This window comes from Coccinella septempunctata, chromosome X (assembly GCF_907165205.1).
Source record: "Coccinella septempunctata chromosome X, icCocSept1.1, whole genome shotgun sequence".
Taxonomy (NCBI): domain Eukaryota; kingdom Metazoa; phylum Arthropoda; class Insecta; order Coleoptera; family Coccinellidae; genus Coccinella; species Coccinella septempunctata.
The window spans coordinates 7,381,889-7,402,675 of NC_058198.1; the positions used below are offsets into that span (position 1 = coordinate 7,381,889).

The window sequence follows — 20,787 nt, forward strand, 5'->3', positions numbered from 1 at the left end:
GAGATCGATCAGGTCTTACAGAGTAGAAGATTTGTGGAATCCACAATAAAACATAAACTGTGAACATTTCAGGGATGTATTTTTTGTCGTACTCGATCCGGGTGGAATTATAACTCTCGATTCATCATGAACCAAACGTTTTAACTCCATGGGGGTGAGGAACGAGAGGATGGGACATTTGCGAATAGGGAAGTTCGATACAGGTATGCGGAGTTAACTTTTCCGCATCGGACAAATTTCATCTTGAAGCTGGCAAGTGTAAATTCTAGTCTGGTGATGACTTAAGCCGGTTTATCCCCTTTTAGCCGGTTCTGATTTACGTTTGGGGTTCACGCAGGCACCGGTCTAGTGGGGCAATTAACAAGGTTAGCCCTGCTAATCCCATGAATGATGTGCTATGCTGACGGATCGGGAAAGCGGTCCTAAGCGGTAACTAGGCCCGCAGGTGCGGCGCGGATGCGGGCAAGGGGGTCGCCACCCCCCTCTGAACAAATTCGCCAATCTGCTCTGCCCCCCCCCCCCGACTATTAACATGACAAATGCTAATATATTTCACAGGTTCTAACGGATAAAAGAGATGAAAGTGATATATACACGTATATATCTGTATCTTACTACTTTTTCTTTCTTTTCGAAGTGTTTCCGTAAGTTCGAAGCGAGAATTTGCGGTCTATCCGTCTTCGTGTCAGGGGATCAAGGAAATTTGGGGTCGGGGAAGGGGGTTCGGCTATCCATCGAAAGTACAGTCCTGACCCCGAAGCCAAATCGACAGTGGAATCGCAAATTTTCAATATTAACAAGGTCGACAATACTGCGTTGAACCTATTTTCGAATTTTTTTGAAGCCCAATGAATGACATTCTGAATTTTCCATGAAATATCATTTAAGCACTGGATATTCGAACTTTTCTAAACTGATTTCACATCAGTGCTATCCTAGCAGAAAGTGGGTTCAAAATTTGGCACGAATAAGTTGCTAGATTGTAGGTGATAGGTTTTTAAGGGGGTTGCGTTGCACTGCGAGCTTATAGATCTTTTGCGATCCCCATGAGAGCTGTTTTTGTAGCTATATCGACTAAAGCTTACCATCTGGAGTTGTAGTGAACACCAGTATCATTCCATCACTTGGTGATTTGGAGCTTTTAGCACAAAATCGGCACTAGTCAGTTTCTGCTAGAAGTCCATTCTCTTTAGGTGCTTTCTGAGGCGACAATATCCAGTAAGAAATCCAGTAAGGAATTGTAGTATATTCTTGCTTGAATCTTGAAGTGTTAATGTTCCCAAGGGTCTTTTTGGAGTACTCCATCCCAGGAAAATTCAGCCAGAGTGTTTTTATTTCGGTTTTTTCCTTCCCTTGTAGGTGCATTTCCCTATAGCACAGTAGGATTCAAGGCAATAAAAAGATTTTGTGCTCCAGGCAAGTGAGAGAGCCTCCTCATTACATTTGATTCCCCAGAACCACAACTAAACCTTGTTATTCTTGCCTTTTTTATTGAAAATGAGTTTGCTAGCGATTCCATATTATGTTCATTCTATTCAGGTTGTGTTTTTTGCAGACTTCTCGAATAAGCAGAAAAAGCGAGATCCCTCAAGTTGTCCAGTTTGCGGATCTACCATAGCGTCAGGAGATATGGAATCACATTTCATGTACGAACTTGAAAGACTGTATAAGCTGAGTGGTACTGGAATAGCAGCAACTAGAAAAAGAAGGCCGGAAAGTGGAAGACCACCAGCACTGCCTGGTGACAGTGGACCGGAAGGTAGATGGGAGGTAATGAAAACTACGAAGAATATATCGTTAAATCAGTTATTTGCATATAATTGAAATAGGACCAGAATAGCACGTTGTGTAATCCTCCAATTTTTTTATTTTTCCAGACGTTTCAGCGTATAAAAACCAACAGACAGGGAAGGCTCAGATTGAAAATAAGAAAGAGGAAAGCAGATGAGAATTGTTTGATATGCATAGGCAGGTTACACAGTCCAGACAGAGTCAACATACACCAACAGTGCGTGAAAAAGGTAAGAAGACACTTCTCAACTATCCCCAAGTCCCCTCAAACACCCTAACAAGCACATAGGTAGTTCCTCAGCTTTCCCTCAAGTATAGTGAATTCGTTATGGACAAAATTTAGATTTCTGAACCACTTCCTTCAGGTTACAACTGAGGACGAAGAAACGGTAGACGTTGAGGGAGATTCAGAGTTAGAAGAGTGGGCAGAAGGTCAAAGGAGGCGTTCAAGTCCGATGATAACAGAACTGACGAGAACACCCTCAAGTACGGAAAAAATGACGGATGTAGATAATGAAGCCGATGATGTTATTGTTGACGGGGAAGAAGAATCTATGTTTGGTCCTTCGCAATATTCGGAGTCTGACGTTGAACACTGTAAAAAGTAAGTCGAGGATCGAACAGCAATACGCAATTAAACATTGATTTCTTTGCGACACCGGTATCGCAATTTTATCGAATCGAATCTCAGTTTTTCGGTTTTTGCAGTGAAGATGAAGCTAAGGAACGCGAAGGTGTTCAATCCCAGGTGGCGACGGTGAACTCAAGCGGGGATGTTGAGATCAAAATCGAGAGTGCTGGTGGTCAACAATGTGATAGCAATGTTAGTACGTCGGATGCTGAACCCAGCAGTAGAGCACACATGATCGAAGAACTGAGGAATCGAATAAGGCAGTTAGAAGCTGAAAGTGGGGGCGAAACCACAACCACAAGTTGCGAACAAGAGGATTATAAGTGCTTAATATGTTTGGTGAGTATACTTGGAAACGTAAACGGTTCGAAATTTAACATGAAGTCGCAGCATTTCCGAATTCTTCGAAATATTTCACCATTAGCTGTATAAATCAGAATAGATTCGCCAAATTTTTGGAGTTACTTCCAGGGGAAAAGCCTGGACGGTAGATGGATGGATTTTTCCATCCTTTCCTTCTGATTTTCCTGACTGATGTCCATGCACTGATATACGTATCTTTCATTGAATTTTTGGAATTTCTGTGAACATTTTCTGTTCATTCTTTTCATGAAACCAAAATCAATTAATGGAAAACCGTTGCTATAACTAGAATGAAGATTCCTCAGGAGTAATCGTACCGTGGTTTATCATAAGATTAATATATTTTCCTCTATTTTTCTCCACGAGGATGTAGACAACATGATGAATCAATTTGTAAATGCTATATCACAATATTCATTATCCTTCTATATGTGACCATCATCATCTTATTTTGCAGGAGCATTACAAAAAACCTGTTATTTCCACGGTCTGCTGGCATGTACACTGCGAAGAATGCTGGTTACACACACTGGTAAGGTTTTTTCCACATTACGAAACAATTTCATACTAATTTACCCGACCAGTCGTTCGAAGGATCAATCATTCAATTCTTTCGTTTTCAGGGAAGCAAGAAAGTTTGCCCACAATGCAGTATGATAACGTCGGCATCAGATTTACGCCGTATATACATGTAATGTGATTCTATTAATTTATTAATGTAATATATATTTCATACTGTACTCAACTCACTAATGAAAATTGCTTAGCAAATATGTATTCGACTTCGTTTGCTCATTACTCAGAAATGGCTATGTGATTTTCTAACTAGGTAATCTGGTGAAAGCATAAGAAACTGTGATTAGATATTTCCATTTTCGATTCACTTCGAATGAGAAATTGTCACCAACAATTTGTAAGAAGAATGTGATCGTTCATTAACCGAATTAAAAAAATGGAATTGGTGGGTGGAAAAAAACTGATTGGTTGCAAGAACTATTTATGTAATTTAGATGAGAACTCGATATTTCTCCAGTTAGCGAGATTAAGTTGTCGCCCCATTGATCATCTTTACTTGTTTGTACGCCGCTCCTCAAAACTAAACTGTTAAATTGATTTCCTTCCATAACCAGAAGGGATATTGATAGAATCCCCATATTCGAAATTTTACGTTGATGTTCCTGTTATAAGTTTATGTTGGAAATTAGCAACTCGACGATGGAATATAGCAACATTTATCCATGAGTGCTGTTTAGAATGCAAACATAATCATCTATTAGAGACATCGATCAAGAAATTTGTTTAATAAGCCAAAAAATTCTTAATTGTACCAGTAGAGTAAAGTATAAGTGATGCGATCTATTCTCCCTAAACTATTGCATTTATAGGATGTCATAATGTTATTATTGTAATTTATATTTAATAAGCTTCTGCGAATTTCTGAACACTTATCATATCATGAAAAAAAAAATTGGAGGTTACATTCCCCACGTTGTTTTAATTCGATATTGCATCTCAGAAATCCGCATAAGCATCGTCTATGTTGATCCTAATTCATTATATTGTTATATCGTAAAAATTCTGTTAATATGTATCATAAAATATGTGTATATTGTAGATATTTAATTCTCAAATAAACCTGAACTGAATGTCCATTTCAATCCATGTGTTTTCATCCCTTACCCAGCTTATTTAGAGGAAGACCACCGAGAAAAATATAATAAAATAAAATTGAGAGAAAATCATTTTAGATCTAACCAGAACTTAATATTAAAATAAGACTCCTGAAAAACTGCGAATTTGTGAGGTTGATTATACCTTATTTTGTCGGAAAATCCTCCTCATTTAACACTTTTCCAGAAGCAAATTAAAAAAAAAACCTCAGACCGTGCCTCTAACCTGATAATTTCACGTTATTTGATGCACCACAGACACATAAAGATAAGGACTTACTTCCAGCAGTTATGGAGCAAAAGCCTAAACGATCTTCAATTCGTTTTTGGGTTATAATATGGGGATCATAATCCTATCCCACACTCAATTCCTTAAGTTCAGAATTGGAAATAATAGACGAATATTAATCAGATTTCTGCTGACACTTTGACTGAATTGAATTACTTATTGAATTTCTACTACAGAAATCAAAATTCGATGATAGAGAGTTGCTTCAAAGGAGATCATGCATTCCTCAGTAGAATTTCTATTCTCGATTCCGGATCATAATCAGAATATAGAATTTCATCGAACTCGAATTTCAGTACAAAATTCAATCATCGCTATAATAGCAAATTGGGAAGATAATGTTGAGGAAAGTTCGAAAAACCAACTGAATGTCAATGATTGAACTCGATCTTGAAAATTTGGAAGCTGAAATAAATGTTTTATGCCAGAATGTGAGGTAGAATAACTGATAAAATATCAGTCGTCAGTAGGAGGCGTATTCACCAATTTGTAACTAGAGAGGGGGTGTAAGAAGTAACTCGCAAATCTTCGGTGTTTGCTGGATATATGGACCAATTTGTCGAAAAATTTCATAGATTGTTTCATCGAAAGTATGCCTCGAAGAAAAGAATGCTTGAGACAAGCTCGTGGGGGACAAAGCAAGTACAAGAGCTTTATCGAAACTCGATTGAAGGTCGGTGATCTTTTTCAATCGCTGAGCACTGTATTTTGAGGTCAATTACATACCGAAGATGTTAATTTTGTGTGAAATACTTAGTCACTCTGTATATTTTTTCACTTATCAGTGAAAAAAAAGACACTATTGAAATCCATGATAAGGTTTTTTGGTTCACTACTGGTATTAGAGAAAAATCCTAACTCCTTTCCGAAATTTTCACAGTTCCCGTGTGGTGTTGAAAGAATTTGTACAAAAAACCTCAAATCGACTTTTTACTTCGAAGAAAATTAAACCATAACACACAAAACTGAGAAAAATAAACATAGTTGGAGCATTTCTTAACCTTCTTTTATGATGTGTGCAGCGAATTAAAAAATATTGCATCAAAGGGCTCGAAAACACAAGATTGAACAGTGATAAACCGTGATATATCTTTCGCCTCACTTTTTAGATATACTCACATCATCTTTCAGAGCCTATATTCGATGGCGACAAACCAACAATTCGTATTCAGATCAGTCGCCCGGATTTTTCGAAACAAAATTCAAATCGGGTGTTTTCTACAAAGTTTCGCGTCAAGAAACAATCCGAAACTCTATAAAATTGCGAGGATTTTCATTTTGGAACAAGTGTATAGGAAAGGAAGACGTTGAACGTATAAATTTCTCGTATTCCTTCCACGCTGTGAAACTATAGACACATATAGGACCATTTTAGGGTTTCCGTGGGGAGAAATGGTTCGCGCCCCATTTGGCTTGACGGTCCCATAACTGTTTTCCACATACAAGAGTTCACACATTCAGAAATTCACAGGCATTATTATCGCGATTCGTATCTCCTGTTTTCAATATATCATTGAGCATGAGGCAGTGAATAGTGGCGTATTTATAAATGGGAAACATCTCATGTTGTAGCTAGAAGTTCTTTCAGAAGGTTCATAAATGACGCACTGGAGGAATTATGACATTCTTCATGAAATAAAATAAATACTCTAACAAATACAATTTCCCTGATGTGCATTGAATTTGCAGGGTGTAGATGTAGATGAATAGTTGTAAGACCCCGTCAATTTTTTCGCAACTATTCATTTATACCCTGTATTTTCTTCGTATTGAAAAATGTTGAAAATTTGTTGTTTGAAAATAATTGGAAATGAATAAATTACATGTAGATTTCGAGAAAAATAAGGGAAAAATCTCTAATTCGAGACCGCTGGACATAAGAATAACTTTCCAAAATAACTATAGTTATTTCACATCAATCACTATAATGAAGCTTATGCAACGACAATTATTTCATCGAGTTTTTCTACAGAGTTAGTCGATTGAGAGGGAAAACAAGGAAGACAGTTATCTCCACTTGCCATGTATCAAATTTCATTAATTTTCTCCACAATTTTCCTACAAGAATTTTGAATAAGAACTGACGCATTGGTTAATTTTTTCCAATAACGAATCTATGTAATTCAGCACTGAAAACATTATAGCTACTTCCCTGAAATTTGCACTGCTTAGGTTTTGGGACACGTAGATTCAAAAAACGAATGAAAATTTCAATCAGCTGTGCAAGGTTTTCGTCGGAAACTACCCTAGGCAAATCGATAATATTTGGTACAAAAATGGACGAATACTCGAAAACTACCCTTCCATCTCTGAACTCTTATTGGCCTACTTTGAAAGTAATCATTCACAAATTCAGATTTTCGACGCAGAGATGATATTTTTCACAGTGCAATTGCAGAACAAGTTATGTACCTATGATTAATTTTTTCTTTAGTTATCATCACATCTTCGAATCAATTTGATAAAAGCTGTACTAGTTACTTTTTCTTTCGTGTTTTCAGCTCTGATTTTTTGTTTCAGATATAATTTCGAAGTGGAGAGAGAAAAGACATTTTTTGTCAATGGAAAAGAAGCCCTTCAGTTTTGAAAGATCATTCTGTAAACAAATTTGTCATCACTACTCTACCCAAGGGAAGACAGGATTTTTTTACTGAGGTTTATCCTTAAACTTTTGTATTATATCAAAAATTTTAATTCATTTCCAATTTGAACGTTTTGTACGTTGGTATACTAGAAGTACTTTCAATTCTGTTTTGGAATGGTGAGAGAATATTTCCAAGATATTCGACATAACAAAATTATGAGCAGAATTTGCAATACTTTTAGTAATTTTTCTGTATTTAATATCTCCCAACATCCCCTCTTCTTTTCATCAAATCTTATCTGGAAATTGTACAGTTTTCTAACGGAGCCTTGAAGTTTCTTCGAAAAAGATGTAACGTCATCTGATGGAAAAATATCAGAAGGAGTAGTACCGATAAAACAGATTTTCATTAGGAAATATCCAAACCAGTTGAAGTTTCCATCCCCAGAAGTGGAAACTGTTGGGAAAATCAATATAAGCGGGGAAAACTCGCAATACAAGACATCTATCGTATAAGGCCGTAACTAGCCCCGAAATCCAGGCATTGAAGAAGAGGACTTCAGTTGATCCTTCGAAAATAATCTATACTACCAGATTCATCAGCACTGATTCAAATAAGGAGAGTAACAGGCATTAAATTTGAATTTTCCCTTTGAATTAAAGATCCCAGAAAATAATTAATGTGAAATGAGTTTATTATTTTTCGAAACGTTGAAGAATATGTTCAAAAAACTATCTACCAGTTGAATCGAAATTCAAAAGTTTCGAAAACCAAGTTTACCCCCTGTACATTGAATCCTCATCCCCGACACTTCCAAATTTTCGAATCCACTCCAAGAAAAACATCCCCCGAATAAACGGTCCGAATATCTACTTGAAAAACATCCAATTATCCACGCCGGGAAAAAACCGGAAAAAAGGACCGCCACCGAAAATTTCCAGACACCGGACAGGCGATAATTTCTCCCTCGTTGCGCGTACACCCCCCGGGTGGAATTCCTTCGTCCCGGAAGAAAAAAACCGGCGATTCGAGCATCATCAGGCTGTTTTCCCATATTAGTAAAAAATTCGCCAAATAATCTATTGGAATAGTAGTGACGTAGCGCCCTTACCCCCATGTCTTCGTTTTAGCACGTCTGCGCGCCCAAAACGTTGCGGGCGAGTCAGTTTCAGCGGAAAAGCCGATGGGTTTGGCACGTTTTCACGCGTGGTTGAAAAAACATGTTTGTTGGCTGAAGGTATGAGCACCCACGAGACCGCAGTCCACGAATAAGGTAAGATCCATAGAAGGCTGATACACCTGCCACCAGTCATATCTGAGTATACTTTATCTCCAACCGAAATATCTACGTGAATTTTCCTTTTTTATTCAGAAAACGAGACTCACGTGACATCGAAGGTGAAGAGTAAAGGTGAAAAGGAACTGTGACCCTTTATATTTTGCTCCTTGTCGAACAGATCGAGTTCACCTCCAATCAGACGAGATGGATGATTCAATTTAGATAAAATAACGTTATAATATCTCTCCTCATACAATTCGCCGGTTGGGAATGACGAAAAAACCATCTATTCCCGATAATAACCGATTAATCTATCGGAATCCAAAACCCTCCATTCAGTTCTTTCTCGTCCAATACACCGATTTATGAGGGATTATTTGTATCCCCCTGTACGTTCCGATAAAGATCGACTGGATCATCCATCATAATCTGCTGATCGAATTACAGATCGAGATTTCTGATTGTCGAAAAGATTCATCGTGCCCTCTGAAATACACGTACGTAAAGATCAACACATGTTTTTTTATTGAGAATAGAAAAATCGACAAATAAGGTGAACCTCTTCCCCATTTGATGATACACTTGACATCAGGTTCTCGTGAACTTGAAATTTTCGTGTGTCTCAATTATCTTGGGATTTGTGAAGAATATTTTACATCAATTATTTTCGGGAATCAATTATGGGATATGAATTATTGAACAGGTTTTGAAGTAAGGGATGAATTCCATTACGGGAGTGAATTTTGGTATTATAGAATAACGTAAATTCAAATTTCACTTCGATGTCAACATGCAGATTGCTAAAAACCCATAATGTAAATTAAGAATCAATGATGGAAAATTTGTTCAGCCCATTCGAAATGTAAAAGATTCCAAAACTTAATATTTTGGCACAATATTGCAAAAATAATTCTATTCTACAAGATGGTTAGTTCATTCTCTTCCACTAATAATTTATTACGATTCGCCATCACAGGGTATCCCGAGTATAATGCAACAAAATTTAGTCATAAAATTAAGAGACTTATGCCACAAGTTTTTTCGGAGTTATAGCCTCCTGAATTTTGCCCGTAAACTTAGTCTTTTACTTTTACCTCAGAATCCGGTCAGACGAAATTAATTAATTTGCTACATAGGAGCTTTATCTTATGCAAAATCACATAGTGCTACCTATTTCCCAAAGTAGGTAGCATTATGACCCATCACAATGTCTTTGGAACCCCTGCACATTAACCGTATACTTGAATTCCTAGAAAATTATTTATTATCCTGGAAATTATTCTCTTGGGTAACATTGAATAAATGAAAAGTGCAGATCAAATATCCCGAAATGATCAACCCTGAGAGGTTCAACTCAACTCAATCACCATTCCAGAAATGAAATCTAAACACCTCAAAATTTCAGTCTGAACTACCAATAATGAACTCAAATAAATATTAAGAAAATACATGAAAGAAAATCCAATCACTGCTTAAATATCCCAATATTTCCTGAAATTAAGTTGTATGGCATTTTTCCAACAAAGATCAAAACTACTTTAATTTTTCAGTCAATAAGGTTTTATTAATTTTCAGGTTAGCAAATTTCATTCATATTTACACTGAGATAGCAATGAAAATTAAATTGTTTTTTTGCTGGTATTAAAAGGCATTTTCAGGTCCCAATCAAAGCGAGGACTCAGTGTGAACGACAGTTCAGAAAAATTCGCTGTCAACTGAACTATGGAAAAAAGAGAGAAAGTCCACAGTCAAACTCTCATAGTCCACTCGAAGACCAACTTATTTTGAATAAATGTTACTTTGGAGTATTCCCCGATTGTTCACTTATCCATTCATCTACATTGATCAGATAAGCCCTTATACGCAGTCATAAATTTCACATTTGTTTGAACCCTTCTCATACGATTTATTTCCAGTAATTCGCCTGTCACATGTACGGAAAGCTTTATATTCGGTGCGACGAGGCGTAGTGATGATAGAACTGGAAGCTCGTGATAAAGCTCGGTCTCCACTGACATTCGCTCGGTTCAACGGTTGCTAGTAAATATTTTTCCTGGAGAAATGCCATCGCATTTTCTATCCCGGTACTCAGAAATTCTATCCGGATCTCCTATTTTTTCGGTCGTTATCAATGTCATAAGGGAACATCATCATGATTCCTTATGTGGATTGGCAATGACGTGTGTGATGAGATTGATGGTTTCAACATTATTCGGCAAAATGGTTGGTGAAATGGAGGTTTTTATGATAGTGAGGGGTTCAATGTTTCATTTTTAGTATTTCCATTGCTTGGGCAATGTATGATAACGTACCCCTATTTTGCTTGACAAGAAATGATAAACAGATAACTCTTGATATTCCAATTATTTTATTGAGTTGGATCAGATTCCTTCATTTCCGAATTAGTTTATGCTTGTTGAATATCTTTTCAACGACAAGGAATGAGGATTTGGTATTTGGTTCGTGTTACTTGGTATACTCTTCAAAAATATCCATGAAAAAATTAGGATTGCCATTAAAGAATCAATTTTAATTCTTATGTCGTCATTTCTCAAAGTTGGGACATGCTGTATAACATTTAATTACATCAAAAAAAGAGCTATTTAATCAACTAATCGACATGTCCTAGCATATTCACACACAAAATCGTTGATTTACTGAGTTTACTCCAAGTTGGAGATTCGCATTGAATATGAAATAAAATACTCCCCTTCAACAGTAATGAAAGGTCAGAAATTCCTTTCCCTTTGCTTCGAGTGATCTCTTTTAATTCCCCCCAGTCAGTTCATATCGAGAGAAGACGTGGCCAAGTCATCTTTATGAAATTCTGGAGACGCTAACAATTAAGAGAGTTTTTATGTGGATATAGCGATTTTCACAATGCTACCTTCAAATATCGTCTTCTTTAATCTAGAAGGACTCAATAAAGTTTGCAATACCTGCGGGAATCAGAATTCCTCCAACTCAACGCGGCTCAAACTTTATCAATAACGAAATCTATGATTAAGGGTTAACACTTCACTCTCATATTACGGTCAAATTGCTAACAAACTAAACTATAACTCTTTCGAAAGTAATATTACACCTGTGGATGGAATTCTATCATTTCTCGATAAACTTCCAAGAAGGGATTAGATTCGAAGCCCTTACATTTGAACACTCTCTCAGATCCTACCTGAATTGAAATTTCAAATAGTTGAGAAAGAAACACTCTCAATGAAAAACTGAAGAGATGGAAAAGTCGCTCGCGAATTTCAATGTACCTGAAAACGTTCTCTACGTGAACTTTGTGGAACTTCGTTGCAGATAAATACTTCACTGGAGAACTGAATTGTCAGGGCAGTTATTCAAGGATATCCATGAACGTGTTTCATCGTTCTCTGACAGAACGATGATGATGACTTCGAGACCAATGTTTCGAAGAATGATTACGATGAAAACTACTTTTCAAACAGTCAAACTTATTAGGAATCAATCAGTATCCAACAACACTTTTATATTGAAAAGAATTGTTTGACGAGTTCAAAATGAAACAGGTACAGGACCCAGGATTCTTCATATTATTTTCTGTCGATATATGGTTTTTAAATAAAAATTTTGCAATAAATATGTTGAAACACATTGGATTCAGATAATTTTAAAAATTATAAAGTATCTGTGAAATTTGAAGAATTGGGTACTTTGGGCTGAATACAACTCTCTTTAAAAGATCCACAGATGTGTAGTGTTACAGATTTAGCTAATTATTCTCAAGGTTATTTTGTTTTTCCAGGGGTGGCACAGCTCATTATGAAAATTTAAAATGGCTATATCTTCTTAACAAGGCCGAATCGAAAAAAATGGTATAGGAAAAAAGTGTTTCTTTTGACCTAAGGAATCTACGGTTAAAATATTCGTAACAGTCGAAGACTCACCCTGTATAGACACCTAACTCAATAAATAATGTATTTCTCAAATTTCTCCTGTGAGAACTTCTAAGAATGGCGCATAAACATTATTCACTGAGATGGTTTCTGTATATTTTTCATTTTTTTTGCGAAATAATTGCGTGAGACGCGTATCTAAAGAGGGCAGAGCAAGAAAAACCGCACTAAGCCTAATATCTCACTTCAAATTATACTTTCCGACTATCCCCCCAGAGAGCCTAAAAGTCTTGAATTATTGCTGATTTCCACATAAGAATTTCGCGTTCGTGAACTTACACACGCCTTCTAACCTTCTGAAGAGGCGGGTGAGGTGAAAGAGGACTACCATCCATTTTCCGGGTATTCCCGATATAAACGGTGGCCAGGGAACAATAGGAAACGAAATTAATTTCAATAAAATTGAATTTCCAGAGAATTAAACCGACTTCAGTTCGAGTGAAAAAAATGGGGGGGGGTAGAAATATGGCCGGGGTAATTTCATTCGACCAAAACGGGGCTTTGGGAAGATTTTGTTAATTTTCTGGGCTGTTCCATCTTTTTCTTCGTAATTCCGTTTCGGCATTTTGTTTTTTTCTTGCTTTCAAGTTTTCCGAATCGTTTGTCTTCCTCTGATATTTGAAAGCTTATTTTGGGGCATTCTACATTTCGAAAAATCTCAACATCTCCAATATTTAGTATTCGATGAAACTATCTTGGAACTGTGTCCATCTTGAAAAAGATTTTCCAAAACTTATTATTTGTGAACCGTCAGATATCGTTGCTACAGAATGAAGAACTTGAATATTTACATCTTAATTCGTGACAAATCTTTTTGATTAATTACAATATACCTGAAGATGACCCTAATTTTGAAGGGGGCGAAATATATTAAGCTTATCACTCATTAAAGAAAATTTGGAGTAGACAGGAAAAATTCATTTTCATTGTCTCACTTAAAAAAAGCCTACAAACCTCCAACAACCTTCAAGAAATTTTTATTTTTATTCCTTATATTTCAGATGTTGGGAGAGAAAGCCCATAATTATTTAAGACAAATCTGAAGCATTTTCTTCATTCGTAATTGAGAGTAACACTCATATTTGTGTTTATGTTCGTTCAAAACTAGTTCAATTTTCCTAATGTTGCTTTGTGATTAGATAATTTAAATTGAACGTGTTTTCGGATGAAAAGAAAAGAAAACTGGCAATGTTTCTCCATTACACTTAGTGTTTATCATTGGTCGGAGTACTGAGATAATGAAAACAAACTATTGAATCGAATTACTTGCGGCAAAATCGACAGTATCGAATTCCTGTTAGTCCAATCGAACCCATTAGCGACCTATTTTTAATTTTCATCCAGCTGACGCTATACGAATGTAGAATTAATGCCTTCGCAGGATCAACCTGAGTATCGATTCGAAGACTTCGAAAAGTGAACCACTCCACTTCGCTTCCGATATGTCTCTTTCAACTTTAGGAGCAATTACCACACACGATTAATTCATGACAATTAAAATGGATTCTTCAACGATAACCGGTTGAATTCACTGACGAAAGGAATAAACTGATTCACGACAAAAATCGATACCACTGCGAAATCCTATCAGCTTAACCGAATATGGGTAATGAATGGTCTTGACAGGAAGCTTTCCAGCGGAAACAGCTTCAGCAAATTCCAATATTAAAATGAAATTTTCAGATGTCTGCGAACCTATCATCCTCCAACGTTTACTCGATCATTCGTTACGAAATGTGGTTGGAGGAGAGGCGAAAGAATGTTATACCTCTGTGAGCTTCGTGACGAAATCAGGAAACAAACAGTTTTGATGTGATTTCCTTTAATATCGCGAAGGAAATTGTACCGGTGACATGTAATTTGAACGTTTCGAAACAATCGCTCTGAAAGTTCTTCGAAATGGAAGGTATTTTAGAGAATGAGATGACCGGTTCTGAGAGTCATAGCAAAATTTGCGGAATGTCACGATGAAGTGCTTCGACTTATAGAGTAGGGTCTCGTTTTGTTTCCATCCCAGTCAATATGGAAGCCCAGCAAGTACAACTTGGAAAATCGTTGATAACAATACCGTAGTTCCCAAGACCTCTGTACAGTTTATACTCGATACCACAGAGAGAACAGACGCTATACGAACAACGAAACTGAAAAAGTCCAACAATATGCGAGTACTTTGATCTCACTTACCTTTCACCGCATTGTATTTCCCTGGCCTTCGTTGGTATTTGTAGCCACCCTGCAACAAATGAGTGAATGAAATAATTTCCTCTTTTAAATAACAGTTAACGTTGGATATTCGGGGCCTGCAAATTTTAAGGCAACGTCCACACACGAAAAAAAGCAGCTATTCATTAATTTAAGGGCGGAAACCCTCGTACATGTTAAATATTTGAGTTTCGGACAAAATTCCAAAAACAACCTTTGAAGTCGAATGAGCGCTAGTCATATTTTTGTCGGTAGGCAATCATTTACATAAAACGGCACGTGTAAATAAGGAATGAGTTGAAGAAAGTAAACAGGCATAAAAAACGTTAAATTCCGACAGAGATTAAGCAAACCTTTTCATGAATAATTCGGAGATCAACTTTATTTCATGAAAAGTGTAATTTCTTTTCATCCAGTGAAAATAGCGGCAGCCTCCACCTGAAAGCGAATGAAATGAATGCAGTGCTCAGTAATGCTGGGACATTCGTTGAAATAAAACCACAGGTGCGAAATAAATTGAGTTTTTATTTGGAAGAGTGTTCTGTTATGACCCGAACTTAATAAAAATCCTTCATTTCGTGGAATAAGGCTCAGGGGAAACTTGAAAAAACCTTGGCTTTTAGTGGTGAGGAAGGTCTGACGGCTACAAACTTGTTTTCATTAACGTAGCAGAAGATGGCTTTCGCTATACAACCACCCGAGTTTTTGCTAGTGAACAACATAATAGCCGTGATAATTTAATGGGGCAGAACGATAAACAATGATTCGAGAAGGGTACTAACTACCATATAATGAAAAATCTTTTTTTTTGTCTCATTATTATCAAAAGCACAGCATATACACTGCTCAGTGGAGTGGATATTAGAAAGAACACTTACTTTTTCCACTTGAACAAATTTCAGTATTGTTGGACAGGCCTATGTTCGCGCTGTACATACACAACAAATATAACACTTAATGGTTTGAAATTGTGGTCTGAACGTGCGATAATTTTTCGAAGGACAACTTTCGACAAATGTATCTACCAGAAAAATCATCGTAGATCTGAATGTGATAAATATTCTGAAAGAGCAACTTTTCGAGTGATCCATCTCGAAATTTCATCGAGCTCGGTGAGACTGTTCGGTCTTGACGATTTTTTTACCGACCTCATCTTTTTGGGAACTTTTCGAAAGTAAAATTTCGGCACGCGTATCTTCCAGATAATTCATTATTGATCTGAATGTGATACTTATTCTGAAATAGCAACCTCTTTCATTAATAAATCTCAAAATTTCATCGAGCTCGAAGCAACCGTTCGGTCTTGACGAATTTTTAACTGACCCTATATATTTTGGGATTTTCGAAGGACAACTTTCGACGAATGTATCTACCAGAAAAATCATCGTAGATCTGAATGTGATAGATATTCTGAAAGAGCAACTTTTCAAGTGATCCATCTCGAAGTTTCATCGAGTTCGGTGAGACTGTTTGGTCTTGACGATTTTTTTACAGACCCCATCTTTTTGGGAACTTTTCGAAAGTAAAATTTCGACACACTCGTATCTTCCAGATAATTCATTGTAGATCTGAATGGGATACATATTATGAAATAACAACTCTTTTAGTAATAATTCTCAAAATTTCATCGAGCTCGGTGCAACCATTCGATCTTGACGAATTTTTAACTGACCCTAAATTTTTTGAGATTTTTCGAAGGACAACTTTGGACGAATGTATCTACCAAAAAAACCATCGTAGATCTGAATATGATAAATATTCTGAAAGAGCAACTTTTCGAGTGAGCAATCTCGAAATTTCAACGATCTCAGTGAGACTGTTTGGTCTTGACGATTTTTTTACTGATCCCATCTTTTTGGGAACTTTTCTAAAGTAAACTTTCGACACACTCGTATCTTCCAGAAAATTCATTGTAGATCTGAATGTGATACATATTATGAAATAACAACTCTTTCAGTAATAATTCTCAAAATTTCATCGAGCTCGGTGCAACCATTCGATCTTGACGAATTTTTAACTGACCCTAAATTTTTTGAGATTTTTCGAAGGACAACTTTGGACGAATGTATCTACCAAAAAAACCATCGTAGATCTGAATATGATAAATATTCTGAAAGAGCAACTTTTCGAGTGAGCAATCTCGAAATTTCAACGATCTCAGTGAGACTGTTTGGTCTTGACGATTTTTTTACTGATCCCATCTTTTTGGGAACTTTTCTAAAGTAAACTTTCGACACACTCGTATCTTCCAGAAAATTCATTGTAGATCTGAATGTGATACATATTATGAAATAACAACTCTTTCAGTAATAATTCTCAAAATTTCATCGAGCTCGGTGCAACCATTCGATCTTGACGAATTTTTAACTGACCCTAAATTTTTTGAGATTTTTCGAAGGACAACTTTGGACGAATGTATCTACCAAAAAAACCATCGTAGATCTGAATATGATTAATATTCTGAAAGAGCAACTTTTCGAGTGAGCAATCTCGAAATTTCATCGATCTCAGTGAGACTGTTCGGTCTTGACGATTTTTTTACTGACCCCATCTCTTTAGGAACTTTTCGAAAGTAAAATTGCGACACGCGTATCTCCCGAAAAATCATTGTAGATCTACGAGTAAATATGGAACATTTACGAAATGAGGAGATGAAGAAAGATGGTGAAAAGATGAAGCAGCACAAATATTCTGGTGCCATAAACATTTGGGGAAACCTGAACAGCCGAACACAGGCGTTTCCTTACTGGAATCCGAATAGCCAGACACGAAATCAGCTTATTCTCAAAACAAGAATAATTCTCAACCCAATTGCCTTCCCATTTCATATGGGATTTTTAAGGGAAAAACAAGAACGTTTATGGACGTATTTTCTCATCATTTTTCGTCGTTTGAACTTTCAAATTAGTGCAGTTCGGTAGTGGGTCCCCTTACTAAAGGGATGGTTTTAAACCAGGATGAAATGAATTTATTGCCCCGAAAATAAAGTTAGTTCTGGAGTTTCAAATGGTAATACGCTTAACTCGGCAGGCAATCGACGATGGCTTTGCCCCTCAGCAACATGGAGATTTAGACGCCTCCGTATCCGATTTTCTTCTTTTCATTTCGGGGAAAGTTTCGCAGGGATATTATCATCTGGTTGGATTGACTTACGCATCTTCCCGAAGAGCGATATCCAGTTGATGTGGTATTGCTGACTTTGAGGGCGAAATCTACATTTTGATTAACTCTTAGAGAGAGGAATGACACCCGAAGTACATTCGATTATACATTTCATCAGATTTCTCATGATTATATATCACTTTTATAATTATAGTTTCCCAGTTTTCTTCCACTGTGCCAGGAAAACGATAAGATATGTACCTATATGTATGTCTTTTCCCTTGGTACGCTCTGTATACCCAATTAGAATCGTCTTCATTGAGGTAGTGACATAAGCTCTCTATTTTTCAATGCATTGGATTCAGGGTCATTGAAAACGAAACCGAATTATATAAAATTATCTAAAAACGCTCGCACATATCGATTTTTGATTCCAGGGGGACAACTTTTGAGATCAAATTAAAAATCGTATCGCAAAAACCTTAGTATAACAACCTCAACCCCTATATTGTGAATAGGGCAGATGGGGTAAGGGATACCTCATTTGAAAGGATTTTCTGTTTATATTTTCAATATTTCGAATACAAACGGGTTGAATGAAAAAAATTATATATGCTGAACTCGGAATAGAAACACCTTTCAAATGAGGTATCACTTACCTCATCTTCCCTATTCAAAATATTAAGGTTGGGGTTGTAACACTAAGGAATCAAAAATTGTTATGTTCGAGCATTTTCATATAATTCCATTCTGCCCACACACAGAGACGCTGGTTCGTCTTCAATGGCCCACACTGTATAATCTACATCTATTCTTCCTAATTATAGTTTGAACATTGAACTTTATATCTATCTGGTCCAGCTGAAATTTGAACTAAAGCCAGCAGACCGGATACAAAATTGTTTTTCATCAATTTTGACACCAAAAATTGAAAGGAGATACTTGTTTATTCAATAACACATTGAAAATGTATGGCTTTTGTATTTGGTTGAAAGGTGAGGAGACAGACGCTTTCATTTTCAGCAATAATCGAGAGATAAAAGTCAGATTTACAGGAAGACGGGGGTAGAAAATCGAAATACGAGTACATAGTTCTCTTGGCCACGTTCCTCGTGAACTCTAATGTACAAAATTCAATTTGATGGCCTGGTTTTTCGCTCTTCCACTTGAAAATTCAGGAACTGTCACTCGGTATTTTATTAACTAAAACCGAAATCCGCTAGGTGGAGGGGGAAGAATAGTCCGTCGAAATCAAGGGAAGGTAAAAGTTTTACCCTTGTAATTGCTCGATAAACATCATCCTTTAGCGGCAACTTGGACGTGGAATTCAGCCTAAAATAGAGCCTTCATGGCGAATTTGAATATTCATGAGTTCGTTCTAATGGAAAGCTTCTATTCAAACATTATTCGTATATTTTGCCGTTAAGGTACCCAGCAGAACAGGATCCAGAACTCGAAAGCACTAGTTGTTTCAAAAAACTATAACCTGTTCATTAATATGTTCATATAAAGTATTTTGTTCCATTCAACAGAAGTGTGAGGGTGAGAAATTGTTGTAATCTTCAGTAAAAAAAATTGGGTAAGAAGAGATTTCGACCGGAAAGCTTCTAGATATATCCACAGGGTGTATTTGAAAGTGAGCCTTTTTTTACAGAAGGTAGAACTGGTCAAAATGAAGCGTTTCACCACAACTCACCCATACAAAACATTTAAAATGACGAAGTTGAAAAAAAATTGAAAATGATTACTGAAATAGATCTTAATACTACCCTAGACCGTTAGCTGAATTATCACAAAGCATTGGGAAAAAACTTATCTCCTGATTCGACCATGTGGTTTCGTTTAAGATATTGGCTTGTTCGATATTAACGTGGTAATGAAAATGGAAACTTAGGATTGCCGAATTGTTCTCATTATTTTTTAGTATCTTGCACGATTTTATGAAATGGCTCATTTCGATACTAACTGACAGAAGAGACTTAGGACACAAGTGTAAAAAATAGAATAATACTTCGAAGTCTCACCAATAAAATTCTTCTGAATTATTCACGAATTTTTCCGCAATGGGCATCACAATCTTCTTGTTCGAACATTCCAACAATCGTCGTAAAAATGGGATGAAATGGGAAAACATCATAGCACTTCTTCAACATAACTAACATAAGCACTTTTCTACATTTTTTTTTCACCTTAAAGTACACGATACAACAATTATGATTCTCTCAAAAGTGACTTGATGCATCTAACACGATGAACTTACAACTGAAACATTCATTGTCCAGCCATATGTTTTTGTTTCGTTTCGTTTTTGCGATGCCGAGTCACCTTCCACAGTCCCGTACTTGAAATTCAATGAAATTTTTCGAATTTCTAGGGTTTTTATCTCAGCCATCTTGGATATTCGATATAGACAATTTTTGGTTAAACGACTTATTTTGATGAGTTCTACCTTCTGTCAAAAAAAAAGCCTCACCTTTGAAAATACCCTGTATATCTAGAATCTGGGTATTCCCAATAATGACTCTTTAGAGGAAAAAAAATCACAGTTTCACCGATTTTCATCATTACGCGTCAGAGATACAAAAAATGAACCAGCAATCCCTGGAAAACGAGGAATCCAATCAGGTTCATACGAAAAGTTGAATCGGTTTTTTCCAGATGCGGAAAATATGGCAAATTTCCAACTAAAAATGACGGCATACATCACCGTTTCTAGCGTACGACAAGGGAATCACCATGTCGAAAAGTCAACAAACGCAATAGTGCAAAGAACTCGGCTCTGGAATAACGAAAAACAGAAATATTCAATTTGCAGCTGTCAGACTCAGTATAACGAATATTCATCAGCAATAATCAGATAGCAAAACAAGCTCTTCGTCATTATGTTCTAGGCAGGGCCGGAAACGGAATGAAGGGCCAACAAAAGGCGTTCAGCTAGAATCGGAAGTTGAA

At 36.5% G+C, this 20,787-nt stretch overlaps 2 protein-coding genes across 5 annotated transcripts in view; both read left to right on the top strand.

Annotated features, from left to right (window-relative positions):
• The window catches only part of LOC123322020 (E3 ubiquitin-protein ligase RNF220-like), a 91,356-nt gene extending 86,921 nt beyond the window's left edge, over positions 1-4,435 (top strand). For all 4 annotated transcript variants that reach the window (XM_044909842.1, XM_044909841.1, XM_044909840.1 and 1 more), the window contains 6 exons: positions 1,556-1,770; positions 1,878-2,021; positions 2,157-2,395; positions 2,500-2,761; positions 3,243-3,317; positions 3,409-4,435. In XM_044909842.1, coding sequence (XP_044765777.1) covers positions 1,556-1,770; positions 1,878-2,021; positions 2,157-2,395; positions 2,500-2,761; positions 3,243-3,317; positions 3,409-3,480 — 1,007 coding nt within the window. In that variant the 3' untranslated portion in view covers positions 3,481-4,435. The remainder of the gene's footprint in view (positions 1-1,555; positions 1,771-1,877; positions 2,022-2,156; positions 2,396-2,499; positions 2,762-3,242; positions 3,318-3,408) is intronic.
• Positions 4,436-8,499: 4,064 nt separating this feature from the next.
• LOC123322019 overlaps positions 8,500-20,787 on the top strand; it is a 36,326-nt gene continuing 24,038 nt past the window's right edge. The window contains exon 1 of the mRNA XM_044909838.1: positions 8,500-8,602. The gene's annotated coding sequence lies outside the window, so the exon portion shown is untranslated. The remainder of the gene's footprint in view (positions 8,603-20,787) is intronic.